The sequence below is a fragment of the Chelonia mydas genome, chromosome 1 (genome assembly GCF_015237465.2).
Source record: "Chelonia mydas isolate rCheMyd1 chromosome 1, rCheMyd1.pri.v2, whole genome shotgun sequence".
NCBI lineage: Eukaryota > Metazoa > Chordata > Testudines > Cheloniidae > Chelonia > Chelonia mydas.
In genome coordinates this window covers 261,445,113-261,466,660 of record NC_057849.1, presented here as the reverse complement: position 1 = coordinate 261,466,660, position 21,548 = coordinate 261,445,113, and the positions used below count along the sequence as shown (strand labels likewise).

Below are 21,548 nucleotides of genomic sequence, written 5' to 3'. Positions count from 1 at the left end.
ACTGTGTGCACATATCTATTCAGGGGACACCATCACAGGGCCTAATAACATCAGCCACACTATCAGAGGCTCGTTCACCTGCACATCTACCAATGTGATATATGCCATCATGTGCCAGCAATGCCCCTCTGCCATGTACATTGGTCAAACTGGACAGTCTCTACATAAAAGAATAAATGGACACAAATCAGATGTCAAGAATTATAACATTCATAAACCAGTTGGAGAACACTTCAATCTCTCTGGACACTCGATTTCTGATCTCAAAGTGACTATCCTTCAACAAAAAAACTTCGAAAACAGACTCCAATGAGAGACTGCTGAATTGGAATTAATTTGCAAATTGGATACAATTAACTTAGGCTTGAATAGAGACTGGGAGTGGTTGAGTCATTATACTAAGTGAAACTATTTCCCCTTGTTTATTCCTACCCCCCCCTCCCCCCACTGTTCCTCAGATGTTCTTGGATGTTCTCGTCAACTGCTGGAAATGGCCCACCTTGATTATCACTACAAAAGGTTCCCTCCCCTCCCCTCCCCTTCCGGTAATAGCTCATCTTAAGTAATCACTCTCTTGTTACAGTGTGTATGGTAACACCCATTGTTTCTTGTTCTCTATGTATATAAATCTCCCCACTGTATTTTCCACTGAATGCATCCGATGAAGTGAGCTGTAGCTCACGAAAGCTTATGCTCAAATAAATTTGTTAGTCTCGAAGGTGCCACAAGTCCTCCTTTTCTTTTTGCAAATACAGACTAACACGGCTGCTACTCTGAAACCAGTAATACTACAGTACTTTGTTCTGTGACTGCAGAGGTATTAACAGAGCATTGAACATGAAATGATCTTTAACAATATGTTCTTGCTACTTACATTAAAGAAATCCATTCCACCTTGGTTTAGTAGAGAGACCTCTGACTGTCAAGGTTCCTTCCCCATTCTGAACTCTAGGGTACAGATGTGGGGACCTGCATGAAAACCCCCCTAAGCTTATTTTTACCAGCTTAGGTTAAAACTTCCCCAAGGTACAAACTATTTTACCTTTTGTTGCTGGACTTTATTGCTGCCACCACCAAGCATCTAACAAATATATAACAGGGAAAGAGCCCGCTTGGAAATGTCTTTCCCCCCAAAATCCCCCCAAGCCCTACACCCCCTTTCCTGGGGAAGGCTTGATAAAAATCCTCACCAATTTGCATAGGCGAACACAGACCCAAACCCTTGGATCTTAAGAACAATGAAAAAGCAATCAGGTTCTTAGAAAAAGAATTTTAATTGAAGAAAAAGTAAAAGAATCACCTCTGTAAAATCAGGATGGTAAATACCTTACAGGGTAATCAGATTCAAAACATAGAGAATCCCTCTAGGCAAAACCTTAAGTTACAAAAAGACACAAAAACAGGAATATACATTCAATTCAGCACAACTTATTTTATCAGCAATTTAAACAAAACAGAATCTAACACATATGTAAGTAGATTGCTTATTAGCCCTTTACAGGAGTTCTGACCTGCATTCCTGCTCTGGTCCCGGCAAAAGCAACACACAGACAGAGAAAACCTTTGTTTTTCCCCCACCCCTTCCAGCTTTGAAAGTATCTTGTCTCTCATTGGTCATTATGATCAGGTACCAGCGAGGTTATCTTTAGCTTCTTAACCCTTTACAGGTGAAAGGGTTTTTTCTTCTGGCCAGGAGGGATTCAAAGGTGGTTAGCCTTCCCTTTATATTTATGATATTGACCAATAAGAATCTGGTGTTGCAGGTCCCCATAGTGCAATCTATATTTGCTTCTCCATTGTCAGTGTAGCTTTTATTTTGGTGAGTTTTGCACACAGATGCAGGAATGTGGACTTGAGCATCCAAAAGTTCTGCAGCCACTGTTCATCAGCCCAAACCTCCATTATTGCGAAAGATTTTTGCCCTTGGGAAAGATGTAAGATGACACAATATAATACACATAGTGAATATCTGTGAGTCAACTTCTACACACAAGCAATGACTGTGAACATGGGACACTAAGGGCTGGATTCACAGCCAAGATAAATGCAGCAAAAGGCAATCTTCACTGCTGGATCAAATGCAAAGGAATTGTTGAAAACAGGACAGGAAATCAGTAATACTGGAAGTCACATGACCCAACAAAATAAACTTGAGCTATTAAAAGAAAAAGAAAAAAAGGTAGAATTAAAAACTCCTAATTACAAATCAAAGTACAAAAACCATAGCAAGTGCTATAATAGAAACACAGATGGAATTCCTAAAACCAATAACAATTACTTACTTAACATTTCTTGATGAGCATTAGCTATTAAAATAAAAAATAAACAGCACAATGGCATGCACTGCACAGTGATAATACAGATAAATGATAAAGTGTTCAGAGTAATAGAAATAACATTTTTAAAGGAGCAAAACTATAATTAAAATGGATTACAAGAAGAGAGAGCAATTTAGGGAATCACATCGGCAGATAAAACAAATTTGTGAACTGTTATGAGACTTCACATAGACATATAATGATAAGAGACTCTTTTAAATACTCAAAATGTGTGACACAGAGTTTGAGGGAATGTGGGTAAATTATTTCACTGCACCAAGTCTCCTGTAGCAGTAAAGTAGCACCAGGGACAGCAGGGAGGGGGTTTGGCATCAGTACCAGGTTTACAATGGTGCCAATGGCACTGTGGCACCAGGCCCACACTGGGAAGGGGCCCATTATGGACCCCTAACCCATCCACACAGCAGGGTCTGACCCCTCGCCTCCTATTAGGGCCGGCTATTGTGGACGGGGGGATCCGGGTGTGGGAGAGTAGGTCTCTAGAGGGCCTGGGGATGGGGTGCTGGATAGTGAGGGGGTGGGAGGTGCTCAGCAGTGGGGAAGGTTTGTGTGTTTTGGGGTGCTGGGGAGGGGGTTTTTTTTGGCGGCACTGGGCAGTGGGGGGTCGGGAGATCTGTGTGTGTTGGGGGCTGTGAAGTGGTGGAGATCTATGTGTGTCAGGGCACTGGGAAGCATGGGGGGGTCTGTGTGGGGCACTGTGCAGTTGTGGCAGTGGGGCTGTGGGGGGCACTGGGCAGTGAAGAGATCTGTGGGGGGGCCTCTGGGTGGGTGGGGGTGTGCTGGGCATAGTGGTCTGTGGGAGGGCACTAGGCATAGGGATTTGTGGGGGGTCTCTGGGTGGTGTGGCACTCGGTGTAGGGGGTCAGAGGGATGTGCGGGGCGGGGGTAGCATGGTGTGGCATGGGCCCGCCCCCAAGGGGAAGAAGCAGGATGGCAGCAGCGCAGGGCCAGGCGGGCCAGTGTGCATCTGGCAGCTGCCACTTTGTAAACAGTGCCCTTGTACTGGGCTGGGTGGAACAGGGCTGTCCCTGCAGTGCCATGATCCATCTCCCATTGCCCCTGGCCAGCCCCTCATTCTGAGGACTCTGCTCCATGTCCCCATTGCCCCCATGGGGGCCCAGAAATATGTTTAGCACCGGGCCCACAAAAGGTTAACCTGGCCCTGCTTGGGGCGCAGGTCTCTGGGACGGAGTTTGGGTGCAGGAGGGGTGCAGGCTATGGGGAGTTCGGGTGAGGGGTGTGGGCTCTGACCTGGGGCAGGGGATTGGGGTGCAGGAGGGGGTGTAGACATGTGGACTCTGGGAGGGAGTTTAGCACCTCAGCACATTGTATAAGAGAAAGGGGCCGCAGTGACTCCATATAGATATAGAAACTGACAGAAGACTCTTAAATACTCCAAAGGCGTGCAGCAGAGTTGGAGGGCCGGAGTGCCTGGACAATATTTCACAGCATTCAGTCTCCCGGCTGTAGCCCGGCAGCACTTGTAGACGATAGAGAGGAGCTGCGGTGCCTAAGCGTTGACTAGGGTGACCAGACATCCGGCCGCTGCCCTTTTTCTTTTCTTTTCTCCTTTTCCCCGCTTCCCCCATGTGTCCCGATATTTTGTCCGTTTCATCTGGTCGCCCCTGGCCTGGACAGTCTCGGAATTGGGAGGCCTGGGCCTTTAAGAACCCGGCCCCCGCCCTCTGCGCCGGGGCTGGCAGGCAGCTTCCTGGGAGGAGAACGAAAAAAGCTTCCGCCCCCCTCGCCCCCCGCTATTTACAAGCACAGCAGGTGGCTCATCCCAGGGGGTCACTGTTCCCCCCCTCCCCCTCCCTACACGGGGGCTTTGTCCCCGCACAGGGCTCCGGCAGCGTCTCCCGCTGGACTGAACCCTGGCGACCACCCCCGGTTCCCCCCCTTCAGCCGCTACCTACAGTAGCTTGAGTCCCCCCGCCTCGGCCAGTCAGTGTCTGCCCCCTGCTCAGACCCCGACACCCCGCGCTGCAGTCGCCCCCAGCCCCGGAGAGGAGGCAGCAAGTCGGAAGGCGAGGCGAGCGCAGAGGCAACAGCGAAGGTCACTGCGCGGGCTCAGCGCACCCCCCGTCGGGGAGCGGGCGCTGTTCGAGGCCTCCGGCCGCGGCGCCCCGGCCCGGAAGGGGACCTGCAGGTGCGAGGGGGCTTCGCGGGGCGGCTCCCTGCAGCGGACACCAGCCCAGCAAGGAGGGGGGCTGGGGCGGGCTCGCAGAAGGGCGGGGCACGAGGGGTTGCAGCCGCGGGGCGGGGCGGGGCCGGGGGGAAGGGAGGGAGCCGCAGGCTGGGGGTCAGCGGGCGGGCGGCTCCTCCCTGGCCGTGGCAACGGTGGGCTCGGGACGGTGAGCGCGGGGCTGGGCGTACCCTGCTCCTTCTCCGCCTGCTGGGCCGTCTGCTCTGCGCCTGTGGCGGGGCGCGGCAGGCAGCAGCGGTCTAGGCTGCAGCACCTGGCCTTCGTAGGTGACTGTTACTTGTTACAGTCCCATCGTGGGCCAGGGGTCAGGGGGGCCGGGACAACTTGTATAGTGGGGGTGCTGCTGTAACCCACACGCCTCCTGGGTGTGGTGTTCAGTCCCATCCAGTGGTACCGAGACCACTTAGAGAGAGAGATTAATGAGTCTGCTCTACAGGCTTAGCTAAGAGCCAACAGGCTGTAGAGCAGACTCATTAATCTCTCTTTCTAAGTGGTCTCCGTGCTACTGGATGGGACAGAACACCACAGCCAGGAGGGGTGTGGGTCACACTGAGAGTCATTGATGCATCCGATGAAGTGAGCTGTAGCTCACGAAAGCTTATGCTCAAATAAATTGGTTAGTCTCTAAGGTGCCACAAGTCCTCCTTTTTGCGAATACAGACTAACACAGCTGCTACTCTGAAACCTGAATCAAACTGTGAACCCTGTACATGATGGAAACCACTTCAAGAGAGGAGGTGCAGCAGCACCCTCGGCACCCATAGGTCCAGCACCTATGGCAGGAGCCCTTATGCTAGGTGCTATACACAGAATAAAAAGATGGTCCCTGCCCCAAACAGTTGGCAATGTAAAATCAGCACAATTCATTTTGGAATAAGGAAAATTCACCTTTCTGAGGTGTTAATTCTTTTCTTCTGAATGCTTCATATGTAAGTAGAATTCAATTTTTATTGTTATAATTGACAGAAATCAATTATTTTTAAGCATTTTTTGTATTGGTTTAAACATTTCACAATTGCAGGAAGTTTATGTGACGGGGGAAATCAGACAACGACAATAGATGCTGAGATTCAGAAAGTTAAAACTTTATAACTGTTCTCCGGCAACTTTTTTTTTTTTTACTTTGCCTCTCAATAAATTTCAGTTATTATCAATGGAAATATATTTTCATGGGTTTGTGTGTGTGGTGAAATCAACATTTACCAACAAAAATCTAATCCTTCGAAGCCTGTTTATATGGCTGACATATATGCCCTTTCATCATAAGAACACTTCCACTTCATAGGCTGCATTTCATTGTTTTTGTGTTGTGTAGGAGAAGTCATTTGGGATTCTTTAGACCAAATTACTTATACCTAGCTCTTGTATAGTGCTTTTCATCTGTAGATCTCAAAACACATTACAAAGGAGAGAACTATCATTGTCCTTATTTCACACATGAGGAAACTAAGGCATGAAGTGATGTGACCTACCCAAGGTTATACAGTAGATGAGGGGGCAGAGGAATAGAACATAAGACTCCTGAGGCCCTGTCCAATGCTCTATCCACTGGACCACACTGCAGATGAAAGGTGCTATTTAAATGTAAAATATGACTAGACTATAAACTCCTAATTCTCCCATTATAGTCTGAAAAATTTAGTTTGAACCTCATATTATTTTCACCTGGAAGAAAGTGTGATTTGATTTGTGAAGGCTCTCCAGACCCTTCCCCCAGAATTTTCTGGACATTGGTGTGAACTCTTCTATTTTGTGTTGTAGGGGTTATGGAACTGTCTGCCAGCAGTGGGCTCTGGGCCTTTGCCTTCTTCTGCCATATAGGAATCCTGGTCTCCTCAGGTAAGCAGGATCTGGACCTGGCTCCCAAGTCAAACCCTTCTCTCTGATCTTTACCGTAGCCACATGGTGGGAGAAGGGGCCACTTCTACCCAAGAACCATGTGGACAGAATCACAACAGCACCACCAAGGCATGTGGGAGGGAACAAGAGGAGTGAATTCACATAGAAATAGGGGTTGTTCACGAGACAGCTCTTGCACTGCTGTACAGTTTGAATGGCAGCACTGCATAAGAACAGAAGTCCAGGGAAGAAAGGAAGAGAGGAAAATAATTTAATCCACATTATGAAGGGCAGCTGAAGAATGGAAATGAATAATTGTAGAGCACAAGCCCTTTGGCTTAAGGAGGAGGCTGATAGTGAGATTTGTTGGGGTGGGATTGAAGTGATTAAGGAGAGCTGGAGGATAGGCAATCAAGACCACTTGTTCAGGGAATTTAGAGACAAAGGGGAAAAAGGAGATGAAGTAGTTGGTGAAGTAGAGGGAGGGTTTCTTAAGGCTATTGAGAGCAAAGAAGAAAGGAGCTGTAGGAGAAAGAGAGGATGTAAACAAGAGATCCTGGAGGTGGGAGGTTTTTTTTTTTTTAAATATATTTTTACCAGAATGGGAGTGAAAGGGGTAATTTTCCTTGTATATATTTATTTAGGTGAAACAAACAAGCAAACAAAACCCACAAAAACATAAAACAACATATGATGTTAGGTCCAAGTGCTGGTGTACGATATCAAGAACTAAAGCTGATCAAACTGTTTGTCCCTAATGTAGGCCCCTTTCTGATCAGATCCATGCATCAATCCTGTTCTGTAGCAAGGTTGAAGCAAATAACGCACATGCAAACAAACTTTTGACAGTTTGTCGTGTGATTGCTCACTTAACTCACGGCCTATTGTTACTGCCTACTGATGTTGCGAATGAACTCTTTACGTGGAAGAATAATAAATGACTGGTAAATAACCAGTAACACACCTCTACTGTGAATTTTCCGATGAATGCTCACTTATGTTAAAATTCATGACACTTTCAGGCTAAACAAGCATTTTTGCAAATGTCTGGCACTTGTTTGAATACTCGTGATTGACTGAATTTTACCCCATGAATACGAATGGCCCAAACTCTGTGCTTTTATTCCTGAAAATCAGTAGTGAATGAGTTTTCTCAATATTTGTCCATCTTTATCAAGAACCTTAATTCTTTACCAATCACCCATTCACCTCACACCTGGACATAGATCATAAACACACCTGGCTCAGGAATCACATGGCTTATAGTATTGTTGGAATTGGGCTGTGGAGCCTTTTACTCCTAGGACATTAGTTCCAAATTGGGGTGAGGAGGTGGGAGTGAATTTGACAGAGAGGATCACCCAATAATTTTACTCCATGTATCTCCTAAATGGGACAGAGGACATTTTCCTGTTCACCTGTCATTGTGAGTCTCCTAAATCAAGACAGGTGCTGGAGAATGGAGTCTCTAGAAAAAGTTTGCAAATATAGGGCTCGATCCTGAAAAGTGCTATGTGCACTTGCTGGGGGGATTGTCCAGTGCTCTTGGCTCTCCATTTTAGGAATGGGGCATACTGGTTAGTGTGGCTGGGTGGGAGAAACACATTAGTGAGCAGGAAATCTGCCTGGACCATGGCAGTGGTAACAAAAAATGTGAGAGTTGTGAGTGGTGATGTATGGGCTGTCGGCACTGCTGCTGAGTGATGGTGGGTAGGGGTGGCGGTAAGCAATTCTTGTATTTTCAGGTTATGCTCCTTCCCAGTGCTATCAGATTTAAAAGGAGTAGCTCCCACTCCACCTGTTGGATGCTCGGTTTGTCCAGGATGCTCCTCCGCATGATTTGCCCCTGTGTAATGGTGGTCATAGTCTCCTTTGTCACTCTGTTGGAGTTTTGTTTTTTGGTGATGAAGATGGTTGGTAGTAATAGCGAGGAGAACTACAGTGTTGGGAATGCAGATGGTTATAATCCAGAATGTGGTGGAGGTGGGGTTTGGCGATGTTGGAACTGAATAGGGAATAAGGTGCTGGTGTTAATACCTTTCATGATATCCCTTTCAGAAAGCTTTACCCTGAAAGGATCAGATTCTCCAGTGATTGCCACAGTTGGCACAGATGTCATCCTTCCATGCCAGCTTTCACCTAGGACCAATGCCAAACAGATGGAAGTGAGATGGCATAGCAGTGAGATTGCTGGCCTGACCCATCATTATGTGAATGGGCATGATGCCCTGCAGAAGCAGAACCCACACTACCGGGGAAGGACAGAGCTGTTCAAGGAGGAGCTTCCCAATGGCAATGTCTCTCTACTGTTGAAGAAGGTTCAGGTGGCAGATGGAGGCAGCTATGTCTGCTTCATTGGCAACAAATTGAATTATTTGGAAAGCCTTGTGGAGTTAAAGGTTGGAGGTAAAGTAGGCTCTTCTTGTCAGTGAAATGCTCTCTGTTTTAGCAGGTGACATGTATCCCTTCACTGATGTGTATCCCCCGCAAACACACACATTTTCCTCTGGCATTTTTTTGTTTCATTTCAAATCTCTGCCAGGTATCTAAGCAGTTATTATCCAGTTCTAATCACCAAGATGCCATGGCAGCTGGCAGCAGTTACTGAGAGGCCTTGGTGACTGGCTGTGGCTATAGAGGGCCATGATGTTCCCCTGCTGGCTACACATTATCATAGAGCATCAATGCACATGCTAGTGATACCAACATGGTGAATCCTTTCCCTCCCAATGGGAACAAAGTAGTGGGGTTTCCATGTTGAGTAAGCTAATACTACTTGGTTTGCTTTGACACAGCTGTTGGCACAGGCCCGACAATCTCTGTGCACCGTTCCCAGGACCAGGGAGTGACACTCACTTGCAGTTCAGAAGGGTGGTATCCAGAACCAGCAATAATGTGGGCTGACAGGCATGGTCAAAGACAGAACTCAACTATGTTATCTGTAAAAGATGTTCAAGGTCTACACAATATTCAGAGTCACGTGGATGTGAAAGATAACAAAAGCCAGGTCCTGGTGTGTCGGCTCCAAAGCAACTTCTGGGACCAGACAAGACAGTCGGAGCTGCAACTTTCCAGTAAGGCTTTCCTATTTCAAAGAGTTTGTCTGGGCAGTAAAAGACAGGGTAATGGTTTGCTGAACATAACTGGTTAGGGCAGGACAGAACCACAGGAAGCAGGAGCTTTACAGTTTGCCTTCTTGGAATTTCTTGTTTCTCTGAACATCCCCTCTTTATTTTGTGTATGGTATTTAAAATACATAGTATCATATGTTGTAGCTGGGGCTTATGGTGGATGAGGGAATCTAGATGAGATGCTTGTAGTTTGGGGGAGGATGGGGGAACTTTAGAGCCGCTTATGGAGCGTCCTAGATGTGGACACCTGGCATGAAGGATGTCAGTGAGACACCCTGAGACTCCTTCCAGTTCTAAAGTTATTTTCTTCCTGAACTAACAACCCCATTCTCTTTCATTTCAGGTGATTTATTCCCATATGATAAACACCCATATGTAGTCACCACAGTAATATTATGTCTATCGCTCGTTATATTTGGTGTGGTTACAGGCTTCATATTCAAAACAGAGAGAGAATCCAAAGGTATGTTCCTGGTCCTTTCCCAGTGTAGAATATTCTCCATAGACAAATGCATCCTGAGCTAGAAATTAAAAGCAAGAATTAGGTATGGAATGTGTGATGGGAGAAAAACATCAATAAAATGTTACTATTTTCAGCTCCTGTGAATGATTGGTTCTGCCCCTTGGCCCTGAGAATTTTCTCTGTTACATTTAGATTTCCCAGACTCACCAAAAAATGCTTATTTTTTCCAACATTTGTCCTATTTCGCTGAAATAGATCTCTGTGGGAAGGAGACCCTTTGGTGATGGGAATGTAGCATCAACACAGGATGAGGGTATTGCATAGGTTGGCTGAGGATGGACACATTGGTGTAGGTATAATACCAGTTGATGATCTCTTTGCACATTCATCTCTTCTCTTTTTTCTTCCCTCAGGAAAGCTTCAAATTGCAAAAGGTATGGAATTTGTTTTTCTAGAATGGACTTCTTTGGTCTCTCTCTGCATCTTCCTCTCTTTTCATTACTGTCTGTCTCTCCCAGTCCTTGCTCTTCTATTGTGTTTGTCTGTGTTTCTCTCTCAGGAGCCTGAGGATTCATTCAGAAGGATAGTTGTCTGTCTCTTCACTAGTGGGTGCATCACCCCCCTCTTGGGTTGTTGAGTGAGACAGTTGGTGATTCTCCTTTTCAGTGTGGGATAACAGGTATAACTTGTAACATGTTCAGGTTCACTAATGTTTTACACATGCCCTGCTGATACGCACCCCAACCACACTTGGAGCACACGGGTGTCTTGGTATTGCTGCCTGTGACTGGATTTCTATGATCCTGTCTTTCTGATGTGGTGTTTTGGAGCTGCTTTAGTGACACCATAGTTAAGGTTCTAAGACAGTTGTCATTACGTCTATAACTTCCTTAAAACAAACAAACAACTCAAATTTACTTTCTTCCTGAAATTTGGCATATGTGATCTCGTAGCATGAAGGTGTGTTTTTATGTATATTTTTGAAAGTTTGAGGTTAATCTGATAAGGCAGTTTGGGGAATCTGAGACTTTGATTTGAGTGATGACAGCTGTTCTACTTTTTGAAAAATCTAACATTTTGTATCTCACTGTGATCTAGAAACTGCACATTTCTTTTATACGCTAGTTTTTAGTGAACTCTATCAGACCTTAGAAAGTCCGCTCAGAGGTGTGTGCATGTGTGTGTGCGCACGCAAGGGGAGGATATGTACTTCTCCCCATGCTGTCTTGACTTCTCTGTTCTTCTTGCTCCCACATACTCCTCCATAAGAGTTGCTCAAAAACGGGGGGGGCCTCCTTCTGGCATATGTCAAAGTGATCAGTAATAGTGGGCAAAGTGCACGCTGGATAAAGTTGGGGGCAAGGGGAATTGCAGCATGCTGAAAATGGCATTTCTTCCAACCTGCTCCCTGAGTTCCATGCAGGAGACATGGGGAGTGAAGAACTCCTTCTCTGGCTGCTTCCTGCTGCTCCCTGGTTTGGTCTCCAGAACTTCCTATCATCTGAACAGATGTGAACATTCCATTCTGGAGAACTTTATTTAAAATATCAAATTTAAAGTAATCTTTGGTCCTGTGCACTAGATCTCAACTAACTGAATTCAGTAAATTATGTTTTATCTCCCTGCCTTGTTCTGTTTTCTTGATAGATAATACACAGATATTTCTATATCTTTATTTAACTCAACACCTAAGGACCATATTTTTAAGTGGGTATGTAAAGTTAAGTTTCTAAGCCCATATTTAAATACCAAAATAAGAGGCCCAACTTTTCAAAAGTACTGACCACCCAGCAGCTCCCATTGACTTCAGTGAATCTGCTGGGTATACAGCACTTTAGAAAGTCAGGTCATTTATTTAGGTATTTCAGTGTGTGTGTATAGGTGGAGTCTAAGTGTAAATATGAACTTTTGGAGTTGGCCTTTTAAAAAAAAAAAATATATATATTTTTTAAGGTGTCACAACCAATGAACTCCTTGTCCAGTTCATTTCAAATCTGGCAGAAGAATTCTATCTCAATGACATACCTAACTTACCAGTTTTGAGACTGATAGTTCTTTTTCTGTGGATTGTAAGAAAAGGGTCACAATTGGGTTTAGAGTGCAAACTCCGTTAACTTTGGTATTCTTTCCTAACTTCTCTTGTTTCACATTTCAGAGCTATTGAAGGCCCGAAACTCAGCTGGTGAGTAACCAAAAAAACAGTTACTTTATTTATTCTTCGGTATCTCAGTGAAATTACCTCCTTTTTAGTCCAGCACCATGTTCTGAAGGTCTGTCTTCTGCTCAGTGTACATGAAGAACTTACCTCAGTAATGGAGGTGGACAAGCTAAATCCAGTGTCTTGCCTTCTTGTTGGAGAGGAATGATCATTCAAAGAATGGGTGGGAGGGAACTATAAAAAGGAGAGGAACTTGTGAGCCTTCCTGAAAGCTGTGGCTCACAGTCCCAGTCTCTGTCACCACCGTGTCAAATTCCTTTTTCTTATTATTGGAGTTATTGGGGACCTGAGTAGACCTCATTGCAGAGGGATAAATCCACATGAAATTTAGTAGTTACTCTAATTTACATTGGTGTCACTGAGAGCAGAGTTTGTTTCTAAATGTGTGTGAAATTGCACACTACCTCCCAGAGTGACTGAAAGGGAGTCTCTGCCAATCAAAGTGTGATCCCTCCCCCTCCCCCCCCAAATTGTCTTTAAAAAATAGTCCTGTGGGATTCCATAGTTACTGTCTGTCAATGATTTCCAGAGGAAATTTACTTATTTTACAAATAAAAAGATACCTTTTCTAGCCACCAATTATAAAATACAATCTGGGCTTCCTGCAACCTGAGTGTCTCCAAATTTAAGCCATCACTGACACCTGTGCAAACCCCATTCAATGGATTTGACCAGGTGTAACTGAGATTTAATGAAGACTTCTGTTGTTAAACTACAAGAAGGAATGGAATCCAGCTAACTTTCTTATCTGTGTGGCACTCACAGGCAAAACCCTGCAAATCTGCAGGTATCCGCTTTATATCTGCCAATCATGTTTGCGGATCATGGATTGGATGCAGATATAAATTTTGATCTGCGCAGGGCTCTACCCACAGGAGCAAGAAGCAGTCTTAGTCAGTAAAGTAAGCAGATATAAATTTGGATACACTCAGGGCACAATTCTGATGAGTAAGGAGAAACAATGCTTACTTAAAATGTGTTTCTAATCTGAAAATGATTTAAGGCTGTAGAGGGACCTCAGGGAATCAGGAAGACAGGTAGTGAATGTAGGGGATGCTTCTGTGAATTGGGTGATGCAGGAAGTGAAAGTTCACCCGTGCTTTTTTGTTTTGTTTTTTGTTCTCCCCCCTTCCCCTGCCACCATGTGTCTCCATTTAACTGTACAGTGCAAATCAGAGCGGATCCTAACACAGCCCATCCCAACCTTCATATTTCATCGGATTGCCTACATGTAAGCCACAGTGACCAGAAGCAAGAGGTGACCGATACTCTGGAGAGATTTGATGGATGGGCCTGCGTGCTGGGATCTGAGACCCTCAGAGCTGGGAAGGAATATTACTGGGAAGTGTATGTGGGAAATAAGACAGACTGGGATCTTGGAGTTACAGATGGGAAGGCTAATAGGAAAGGCTGGCAGAATTTGAAGCCAGAGAATGGGTACTGGGGGATACGATTTTTTAACAGTACTGATTATATAGCCTTTGAGGATCCTGAAGTTAAACTAAAACTTGGCAAACAGCCTAAAGTAGTTGGGATTCACTTGGATGGTAAGGCTCAGAGGTTAGATTTCTATGATGTTTCAGACATGTCTCACATCTACACTTTTAGCCTGAAATTCCCTCTGGATGTATACCCCTATTTCTGTCCTGGTCTGAACAAAAATGGGAAAAACAAAGACCCTCTCAATCTTTGTTTTCTCTCGCATGACTACTCTGACCTGATGTCTTCAACTTCCATTTCTTCACCTCACATCTCCACTTCAGAGCTCTTGGAAGGCACTAATGGAAAGGATGTGGCCGTAGAACACTCCAACCTCAAAAATAGTGACGATGCCACCCTTCCATTTCTACACCAGGCTCCTTTCATACAGAAGCAGGAGCCATCCCCTCAATCTGGCAGTATGCACAAACTCTGTATAGGTTCTTAGTTCTTTAGTTAGCTGTTGGACTGTGGGGTTTATCGTCCACCCCAAACGTGTTTCTTTGTGGGGGCTTAAATTCCCAAGTCCCAGGGGTTTAAGGCCTGCAAGTCCTGCAATCAACCTATGCCAATGGGCGACGCCCATGACGCTTGTTTAAAGTGTCTGGGGGAGGCTCATCGAGCAGACAAGTGCAGGATTTGTAAAGGGTTTCACCCCGGAACAAAAAAGGAGCAAGACTTTCACCTCAAGCAGCTCCTTATGATGGCGGCACTCAGACCACAACCTCCAGTGGCATGGCAAGACCCGGCACTGAGCTCATTGGTGCGCAGTGCCCTGGTGGCAGTGGTGGAAGCAATCTGGCAAAGACCCATGGCACTGCCACTCCCCGGCACCAAAGCCGGCAGGATTCACCTGGCAATGCTCCCATTCCCAGGCGCAGAAGCAGCACAGGAAGCAAGGGAGGAGTGGATCTCCATCCCAGAGACCCACCTGTGATGTTGCATCCTATATGTTTTAAGGAAATATGCTTATGAGTGTAAATCATGTAACTGGACTATGCTTTATGCAGAAGGTCTCTTGTAAGGTATCATTACAAAGCTTATGATCTACTGCATGTGTTCATCCTGTTTGTTTGCATGTATTATTTCTATCTCTGGAGTTAGGATAATAAGATATAAACGTCTATTACTGATGTAAACATGTTAAATGGAAGCCATTAAGGGTGCTTCAGAATCAATGACCTGTGAAAGGGTTTGTTTACCTGCAAGCCTTCCTGGGTAGTCGGCCTGTTACCCGAAACTGGGCCAGCTGGTAAGCTGAGGGAGGACTAATGACCCACCAGAGTTTGGGAGAAAGCAGCACGTTTATTATATTGATAGCTAAGCTCAAAAGAAGAGAGGTGGGGGTCACACTCACGTGCTCACGCTCCCAGGACAGGCACAGCACTGGAGATTTCAGGATCCTTCAAGGTAAGTGTCCCACAGTGCAGCGATGGATGGTGCGATGAAGGTAAGTCTTCCCAAGGCACGATGGAATGCAACGCAGTGAACCACTGGCCAGGTGGTCCGGGCAAAGGGCCTTCATGGGAGGTACAAGCTTGTGAGTGCACTCCTGAGCATGTGGCCCCTTCCCCTTTTAAGGACTTGCTCCTCAGGGCCTGCGATGAGAGATGACTTGGCCGCGTCTGGTTGGTCACACTCCACCCAGGGCAGTGTCCATGCATTGGGTGTGTGGGTGCTGCCTAATTAGAGTCCCAGATGCCTTGTCTACCTGGGAGCTCTTCTGATCTTCCAGCTATTCAACCAGCCCATTCATCTCACAAGCATTCCACGAGGGAGGGGGAGGGGGAAAGCTACTTCACAGGTATTCAAAGTGGGAGAGGAGACAAAATGGGAGTTGGGAGAAGTGTAACAGACCTTTTGAGCATACAGGTTACACAAAGCATAGTCTTACAGAGCATCCAGATCACTGCTGCTCCTATAACACTCCGCCCTTTGATCTATGATCATTACAGTTGTTTGTTTATATGTCAGAGGTGGTCAGCTGCAAGCAAACCAAACAATCATAACCAGGTGAATATAACTAAAACCATTACAATTGACTAAACACCAGATATAACATAAACAATCACAATCATACTAATTGGGAATATAGTAAAACCATCATCATTACAATAATTGGGTACATTGACAAACAAAATGAGGCCCAAGTTTGATGCTGCAATAGCTATCAAACAATAAAAGTCAACCCTAACCCTTAAGTACACACAACAAATAAGATTTGTAGGAGTACCACAGTTGTAGAATGGAATTAACAATACAAGAAAATGTAACTAACAGTACAAATGTAACAATAACAAAACTTAACAACAAAATGATTATTAGAGAACATAACAAAAAATAAACCTGATGTATTGGGGACTAAAGTCTTTTGGACAGAGATGGATGTGTTTGGTAATTTGGGTGGAGACGGGGCACATAGAGAGTGGAAAAGGCATTTACCCTGCCTAGCATAGTATTCCCCTCTCTCTCTGGACCCAGTGCTAGCACAGGGCACTTACCAGAGGCAGACACAGAACATGGAACACGCAACACTGAACACAGACTTTGTCATGACACTATAACCATGGTATTTCTGTAACTCTTCAGCGGATACCCGCTCTCCTGATGTTCTGGTTCAGAGGCTGAAAGATAGAAGCTTAGAAACAAATTAGCACCATGCTCCCACTGCGGCAGACCCTGCTCGTTTAAGTTGTCCGTGGTGTACCCGTTTTCACTCCAGGGTCCCATGGCCAGTCAGGGTATCCAGGGTGCTAGTCATGGCTTGGTGGGCTAGCATGGGGGAACTGTGGAAGGCCTGGGGAACCCAGGTGAACATATACTGGGTATTGCAAAAGGTAAAGGCAAATTGGTCTTGGCTCTCTGGAACCAGGGGCAGGGGGAAGAAGCCATTTGCTAAATCAATCACTGAAAACCACTGTGCCTCAGGCAGAATACTTTCCACAAATGCAGTCGTGTCTGCCACTACTGGAGCCCACTGGGGGGAGTGCAAGCCTTGATCTGGTGGTAATCTATAGTTAATTGCCAGGTCTTCCCATCTGCCTTGCGGACTGGAGCACCCACAGGGAAAAATTAGTGGGTATTCTGCACCTAGCAGCAGCCAAGGTCCCCTCACTCCCCTGCCCCACTTCCTCCTCCCCTGAGTGCGCCATGTCCCCTCTCCTCCACCTACCTCCCAGTGCTTCCTGCCCAGCTGCCACCAAACAGCTGTTTGGCAGCGTTAACACACTCTGGAAAGGAGGGGGAGGAGCAGGAACATGGCGCATTCAGGGGAAGAGGCGGGGCTGGGGTGGGGATTTGGGGAAGGAGTTGGAATGTGGGTGAGAAGAGGTGGGACTGGGATGGGGCCTCATGGAAGGGGTGGAGTGGGGGTGGGGCTGGGGCTGGGGCTGGGGCTGGGGGGCAGAGCTGTCATGGGAAAGAGGGGAAGTCGGCGCCTATGAATTGTGGCACCACTCCCTGGGCCAGCTCTGCTCAGCACCACCCTGGCCATCATGGTCCTGGTCCATGTCTTTGGACTCAGAGACAGAGTCTAGATACTCAGAACGGGTCCGGCACTGGTCAGTCCGTGGAGGGCCTGAGGTGGGAGCTGGGCCATGGCCTGCACAGTGGCAGGGACCAACGCAGTGGCCATTTTGGATCCCATGGGCATACCACCAGGCACAGGGCACCCAATCTAAAGGTTCCTGATTGGTGACCTCTGAACTGAGGGTGCAGGAGGCTTCAGTCAGTCGCCCTACCCCTAGGGGTGGGGAGGAGGTACCATTTCCTCATACACACCCTGGAGCCAACCCCAGTTCCTGAGCCTGATCCAGGTTTGCCTGGCCCAGTCAGCGAGACAGGACAGGAGGTCACTGGAGAGCAAGAGGGTCAGAAGAACATTGTTCCCCCATAAGCCTCCTCATCTTCCTTCCCAGACAAGGTAGTTGCAGGCACCTCTGTCTCAGGACCACCCCCCATAGACAGATGCACCCACCAGGACCTCCTTCCCAGGGAGGCGTGAAACATGGGCCTGCAGGCCAAGGAGGTGGTGGAGTCGGAGGCCCCGATGGTCGAAATCCTGGCCCTGGAAGGCCCATTGAGGGTGGCTCTACCCCTCATCAAGACCATACAGGCCAATGCTAAGACCATTTGGCAGACCCTGGCCTCCATCCCTCCCACCGTGAAGGGCGTGGAGAGGAAGTATTTTGTCCCATCTAAGGGGTATGAATACCTTTTCACGTGCCCGCAGCCTTACTCGGGGGTGGTGGCTGCGGTGAATGAGAAGGAAAGGCAGGGGCAATGAGCCCCAGCACCTAAGTCCAAGGACGCCAAGCGCCTGGATTTATTTGGTCACAAAGTGCACTCTACGGGGGGGGTTAAATATCAGGGGGGTAGCCGTATTAGTCTGGATCTGTAAAAGCAGCAAAGAGTCCTGTGGCACTGTATAGACTAACAGACGTATTGGAGCATAAGCTTTCGTGGGTGAATACCCACTTCGTCAGATGCATGTACTCTATGGTGGGGTTGCAACTCAGGATTGCCAACCAGAAGGCAATTCTGAGTAGATACAGCATCAACTCCTGGAACTCGATGCTCATATTTAAGGAGCTGATGCCAACTGAGTCCAGGGAGGAGTTTGGAGCTATAGTGAAGGAGGGCAAGGTGGTAGCACAGACCTCTTTACAGGCCTCACTGGATGCTGCAGACTCAGTGGTGCATACCTTGTCCTCCGGTATCGCCATGAGGCATAGCTTATGGCTGCAGCCTCGGGACTCCCGCCTGAGATTCAACAGATGATGCAGGACCTGCTTTTTGATGGGTCAGGTCTGTTTGTGAAGCAGGCTAACTCTAGGCTCCATAGCCTAAAGGACTCAAGGGCTACCATTAAATCCTTGGGTATGCCCACCCTGGCAACCCAACACAAACATTTCAAGCCTCAGCAGCAACAGTAGCAATCCTATCCTCCTCGGCCGAGGCAGGATTTTTATAGGAGAAGGGGCAGGAATGGCAGAAGAAAGCTTTCCAACCCCCTGGCTAGAGAGAGCCAGGGCCCAACTAACCCATTGCTGGGTTCCAAGCAGGCCTTTTGAAGGGGCGCCTGAGGATGGTACACCAGCCTCACTTCCGCATCCTTCCCCATCCTTTTTTAATCGTTTGTCCCACTTCTCCATGCTTGGTCCCAAATAACTTCGGACCGTCGGATCCTCCATATGGTGGAAGTGGGATATTCTCTTCAGTTCTGCTGCTGCCATCCGTCCCACCCCCTTTTCCCGTCTCTCTTCAGGGATCCCTCTCACGAGCAACTCCTTATTCAGGAGGTGCAGGAGCTCCTCGCCATGGGAGTGGTGGAGGAGGTTCCTCAGTAGCATGTCTCCCCTCTCTACCAGCTATGCTATTTACCAGTTATTTAATATATTACAAGTCAAAATCTCCCACTCATCACATTTCCTCCTCCCCCATATCTCCTTTAGTGCACCCCAAGTCCCTGTTCAAAAAAAGTATTTGCTGTTTTCCTAAATCAGGGCGGGCAAACTTTTTGGCCTGAGGGCTGCATCAGGTTTTGGAAATTGTATGAAGGGCTGGTTAGGGGAGGGGGGTGTTGCCCGGCCCCCATCCTCTATCCACCCTTCCCCCTGCTTCTGGCCCCTGATGCCCCCCCCCTCCCCTGGACTCCTGCCCCATGCACCCCCGCTGCTCCCTGACCATCCCCGGAACCCCTGCCCCTCACTGCTCCCCACCACCCCATCCAACCCCCCCCCTTCCTGACTGCTCCCCAGGGGACTCCTGCCCCCATCAACCCCCTGTTCCCCACCCTCTGACCGCCCCAACCCCTATCCACACCCTCGCCCCCTGACTACCACCCCAAACTCCCCTGCCCTCTATCCAAATCCCCCCCCCCCACTCCTTGCCCCCTTACCACGCTGCCTGGAGCACCGGTGACTGGCAGCACTACAGCCGTGCTGCCCAGTTGTAGCCAGCCACGCACCGCGCAGCACAGAGCACCGAGTCAGGCCAGGCTCTGCAGCTGCGCTGCCCCAGGAGCTCGCTGCCCCGCGGCCCAGAGTATTGCGCTGGTGGCACAGTGAGTTGAGGCTGAGGCGGAGGGGGAACAGCAGCGGAGGGGACGGGGGCTATCCTCCCGGGCCAGGAGCTCAGGGGCTGAGCAGGAGGGTCCCACGGGCCAGATGTGGCCCGCGGTCTGTAGTTTGCCCACCTCTGTCCTAAATAGTCAACATTGTGCAGCTATCCAAGCGGGGAAGGAATGCATTACAAAGCTGAGGAGCACTTATGGAGAATGTCCTTCCAAACTCCTTATCTTAAAGATCAACAGAGCTCCAGTTTGAATGCCTCCTCTGTTCACAGTTGCAGGAGCATGACACCAGAGAGAAGTGATCCCTCATAAAGGGAGATGCCTGTCCTTTTAAGGCTTTGTTACAACAAACAGAACCTTCACATGAATGTGTATAGGCCACCAGTGCAAAACTAGAACACTGGTGTCATGTGCTCATTGTGAATTAACCTGCTTAACAATTGAGTTACCACATTCTACACAAGTTTCAGTTCACAAATGGATTTAAGGTGTAGCCCTATGGAGAGTGCATTGGAAGAGTCCATCTAAAAGGTGCCCAAAGCACGGGTTATGGAAGGGAGGTCTGCATTTAAAAGGTCACAACTAGAGCTGTATGAGAATGGGATTTTCTCTTCCATGAAAAATTCAGAGGGTTTTTTTTTTTTTGAGGGTGGGGAAAGAAGGGGGGATATTTCTGTAGTGAAACAACAACAAATCTTGGAACTTTTCATGGAATGGCTGCTCAGCTGCCTGCCCTCCAGGATGGCTCCCAGAGCATCTTGGCTTTTCAGTGGTCTACCAGGTAGGCTGCTAAGGAGCCAGGGCCTTGATGCCCTGGGAACTTGCGCTTCTGGGATCTCTGCTTCCCATCAGGTGAGCTGCCAAGGAGCCAGACAAGAAATCAGGCAGGTTTCCATGGCACTACTAATCAGAAACCTGCCAGTATTTTGACAAAATTGACACATTCACCAACAATGCTTGAATTTTAATAAATTGGCATTTTCCAGTAGAAAAATGTTCGATCAGAAAATTTCCAGCCAGCTCTCGTAACAACCCATGGACTAGATTCAGATAGAAAAACAAAATAGAACAGCCAACCAACCAGCCAAAATCATCTCAAACCAAAGTTCCTGGCCAGTATTTGGTCATTTTAATGTAGCTGGGCATCTAACAATGCTTTTCTTGGGCACCTAGGGAAATGGTGGGCAGTGACGTCAACGTACTGTTTAATGTATGAAAGTTACTAATAAAGCCATCACTTTTCACCTCAGATGTAGGATGGGATGCTCACCCTTGTTTGTATTACTGAGGTCTGGCTGGCTGAAACAAATAATGATTTGGCATAGCTCTGTCCAAGAGCATACTCACTTCAAATTAATTTGCTGAAGGGCCAGGGAAGGGGAATGGATTTACTATCTGAATTAGACTTTGGGATTAGGGATGTCTCAATCTGAAGGTGGATTCATTGAGGTGTGTCCATCTACTCTGAGAGTTCCAGGACAAATTTAATTTAAGAATTACATACTATCCTCTTTTGACCCTCAGGATTTCAATCAAATCTAATTGAGTTGTTTACAGGCCTGAAGAAGTTGTAAATTATTAATCATTATTTTAAATGCATTTTGTGGTAGCATCTAAACATCTCAGTCAGGCCATGTCCCCATTGTGGTAAACATATCAGAAATGACAGTCTCTTTCTCAAAGACCATTACTGTTCTCAGTAATTTCACTATCTGTGCTGATGATGACTCTTATATGTTGCTCTTAAACCACATATGGTTGCTCCCATAACAATGAAGGTCCTCTCCCAGGTGGCTTCTG

The 21,548-nt window shown here is 47.1% G+C and overlaps 1 protein-coding gene and 1 long non-coding RNA gene across 5 annotated transcripts; one reads left to right on the top strand and one right to left on the bottom strand.

Annotated features, from left to right (window-relative positions):
* Positions 1–1,691: 1,691 nt before the first annotated feature.
* Positions 1,692–4,388, bottom strand: LOC122465436. The gene is made up of 2 exons (XR_006290295.1): positions 4,256–4,388; positions 1,692–2,155 (listed from the first exon to the last, which is right to left on the bottom strand). It is a non-coding gene; the product is annotated as an uncharacterized LOC122465436 (long non-coding RNA).
* On the top strand, positions 4,357–14,725 carry LOC102944760 (butyrophilin subfamily 1 member A1). Of its 4 annotated transcripts, none has more exons than XM_037883792.2 (8): positions 4,357–4,488; positions 6,307–6,384; positions 8,443–8,790; positions 9,180–9,458; positions 9,859–9,978; positions 10,392–10,412; positions 12,134–12,160; positions 13,363–14,725. In XM_037883792.2, the coding sequence occupies exons 2-8, from the start codon at positions 6,312–6,314 to the stop codon at positions 14,121–14,123; spliced, it is 1,629 nt and encodes a 542-aa protein (XP_037739720.1). In that variant the 5' UTR covers positions 4,357–4,488; positions 6,307–6,311; the 3' UTR covers positions 14,124–14,725. The 4 variants fall into 4 exon arrangements, with proteins under 4 accessions (XP_037739720.1, XP_037739746.1, XP_043400916.1 ...); XM_043544981.1 differs by lacking the exon at positions 4,357–4,488 and adding an exon at positions 4,654–4,693; XM_043544980.1 differs by lacking the exon at positions 4,357–4,488 and adding an exon at positions 5,208–5,474.
* The last annotated feature ends 6,823 nt before the right edge of the window (positions 14,726–21,548 follow it).

What these genes read in the sequence shown, in the direction of transcription:
- LOC102944760 (XM_037883792.2), top strand. Translation starts at nt 6,312, where the DNA reads ATGGAACTGTCTGCCAGCAGTGGGCTCTGGGCCTTTGCCTTCTTCTGC. An exon ending in TGTGGAGTTAAAGGTTGGAG is followed by an intron (nt 8,791 to 9,179) that starts GTAAAGTAGGCT and finishes GCTTTGACACAG; the next exon opens with CTGTTGGCACAGGCCCGACA. An exon ending in GAAGGCCCGAAACTCAGCTG is followed by an intron (nt 12,161 to 13,362) that starts GTGAGTAACCAA and finishes TTAACTGTACAG; the next exon opens with TGCAAATCAGAGCGGATCCT.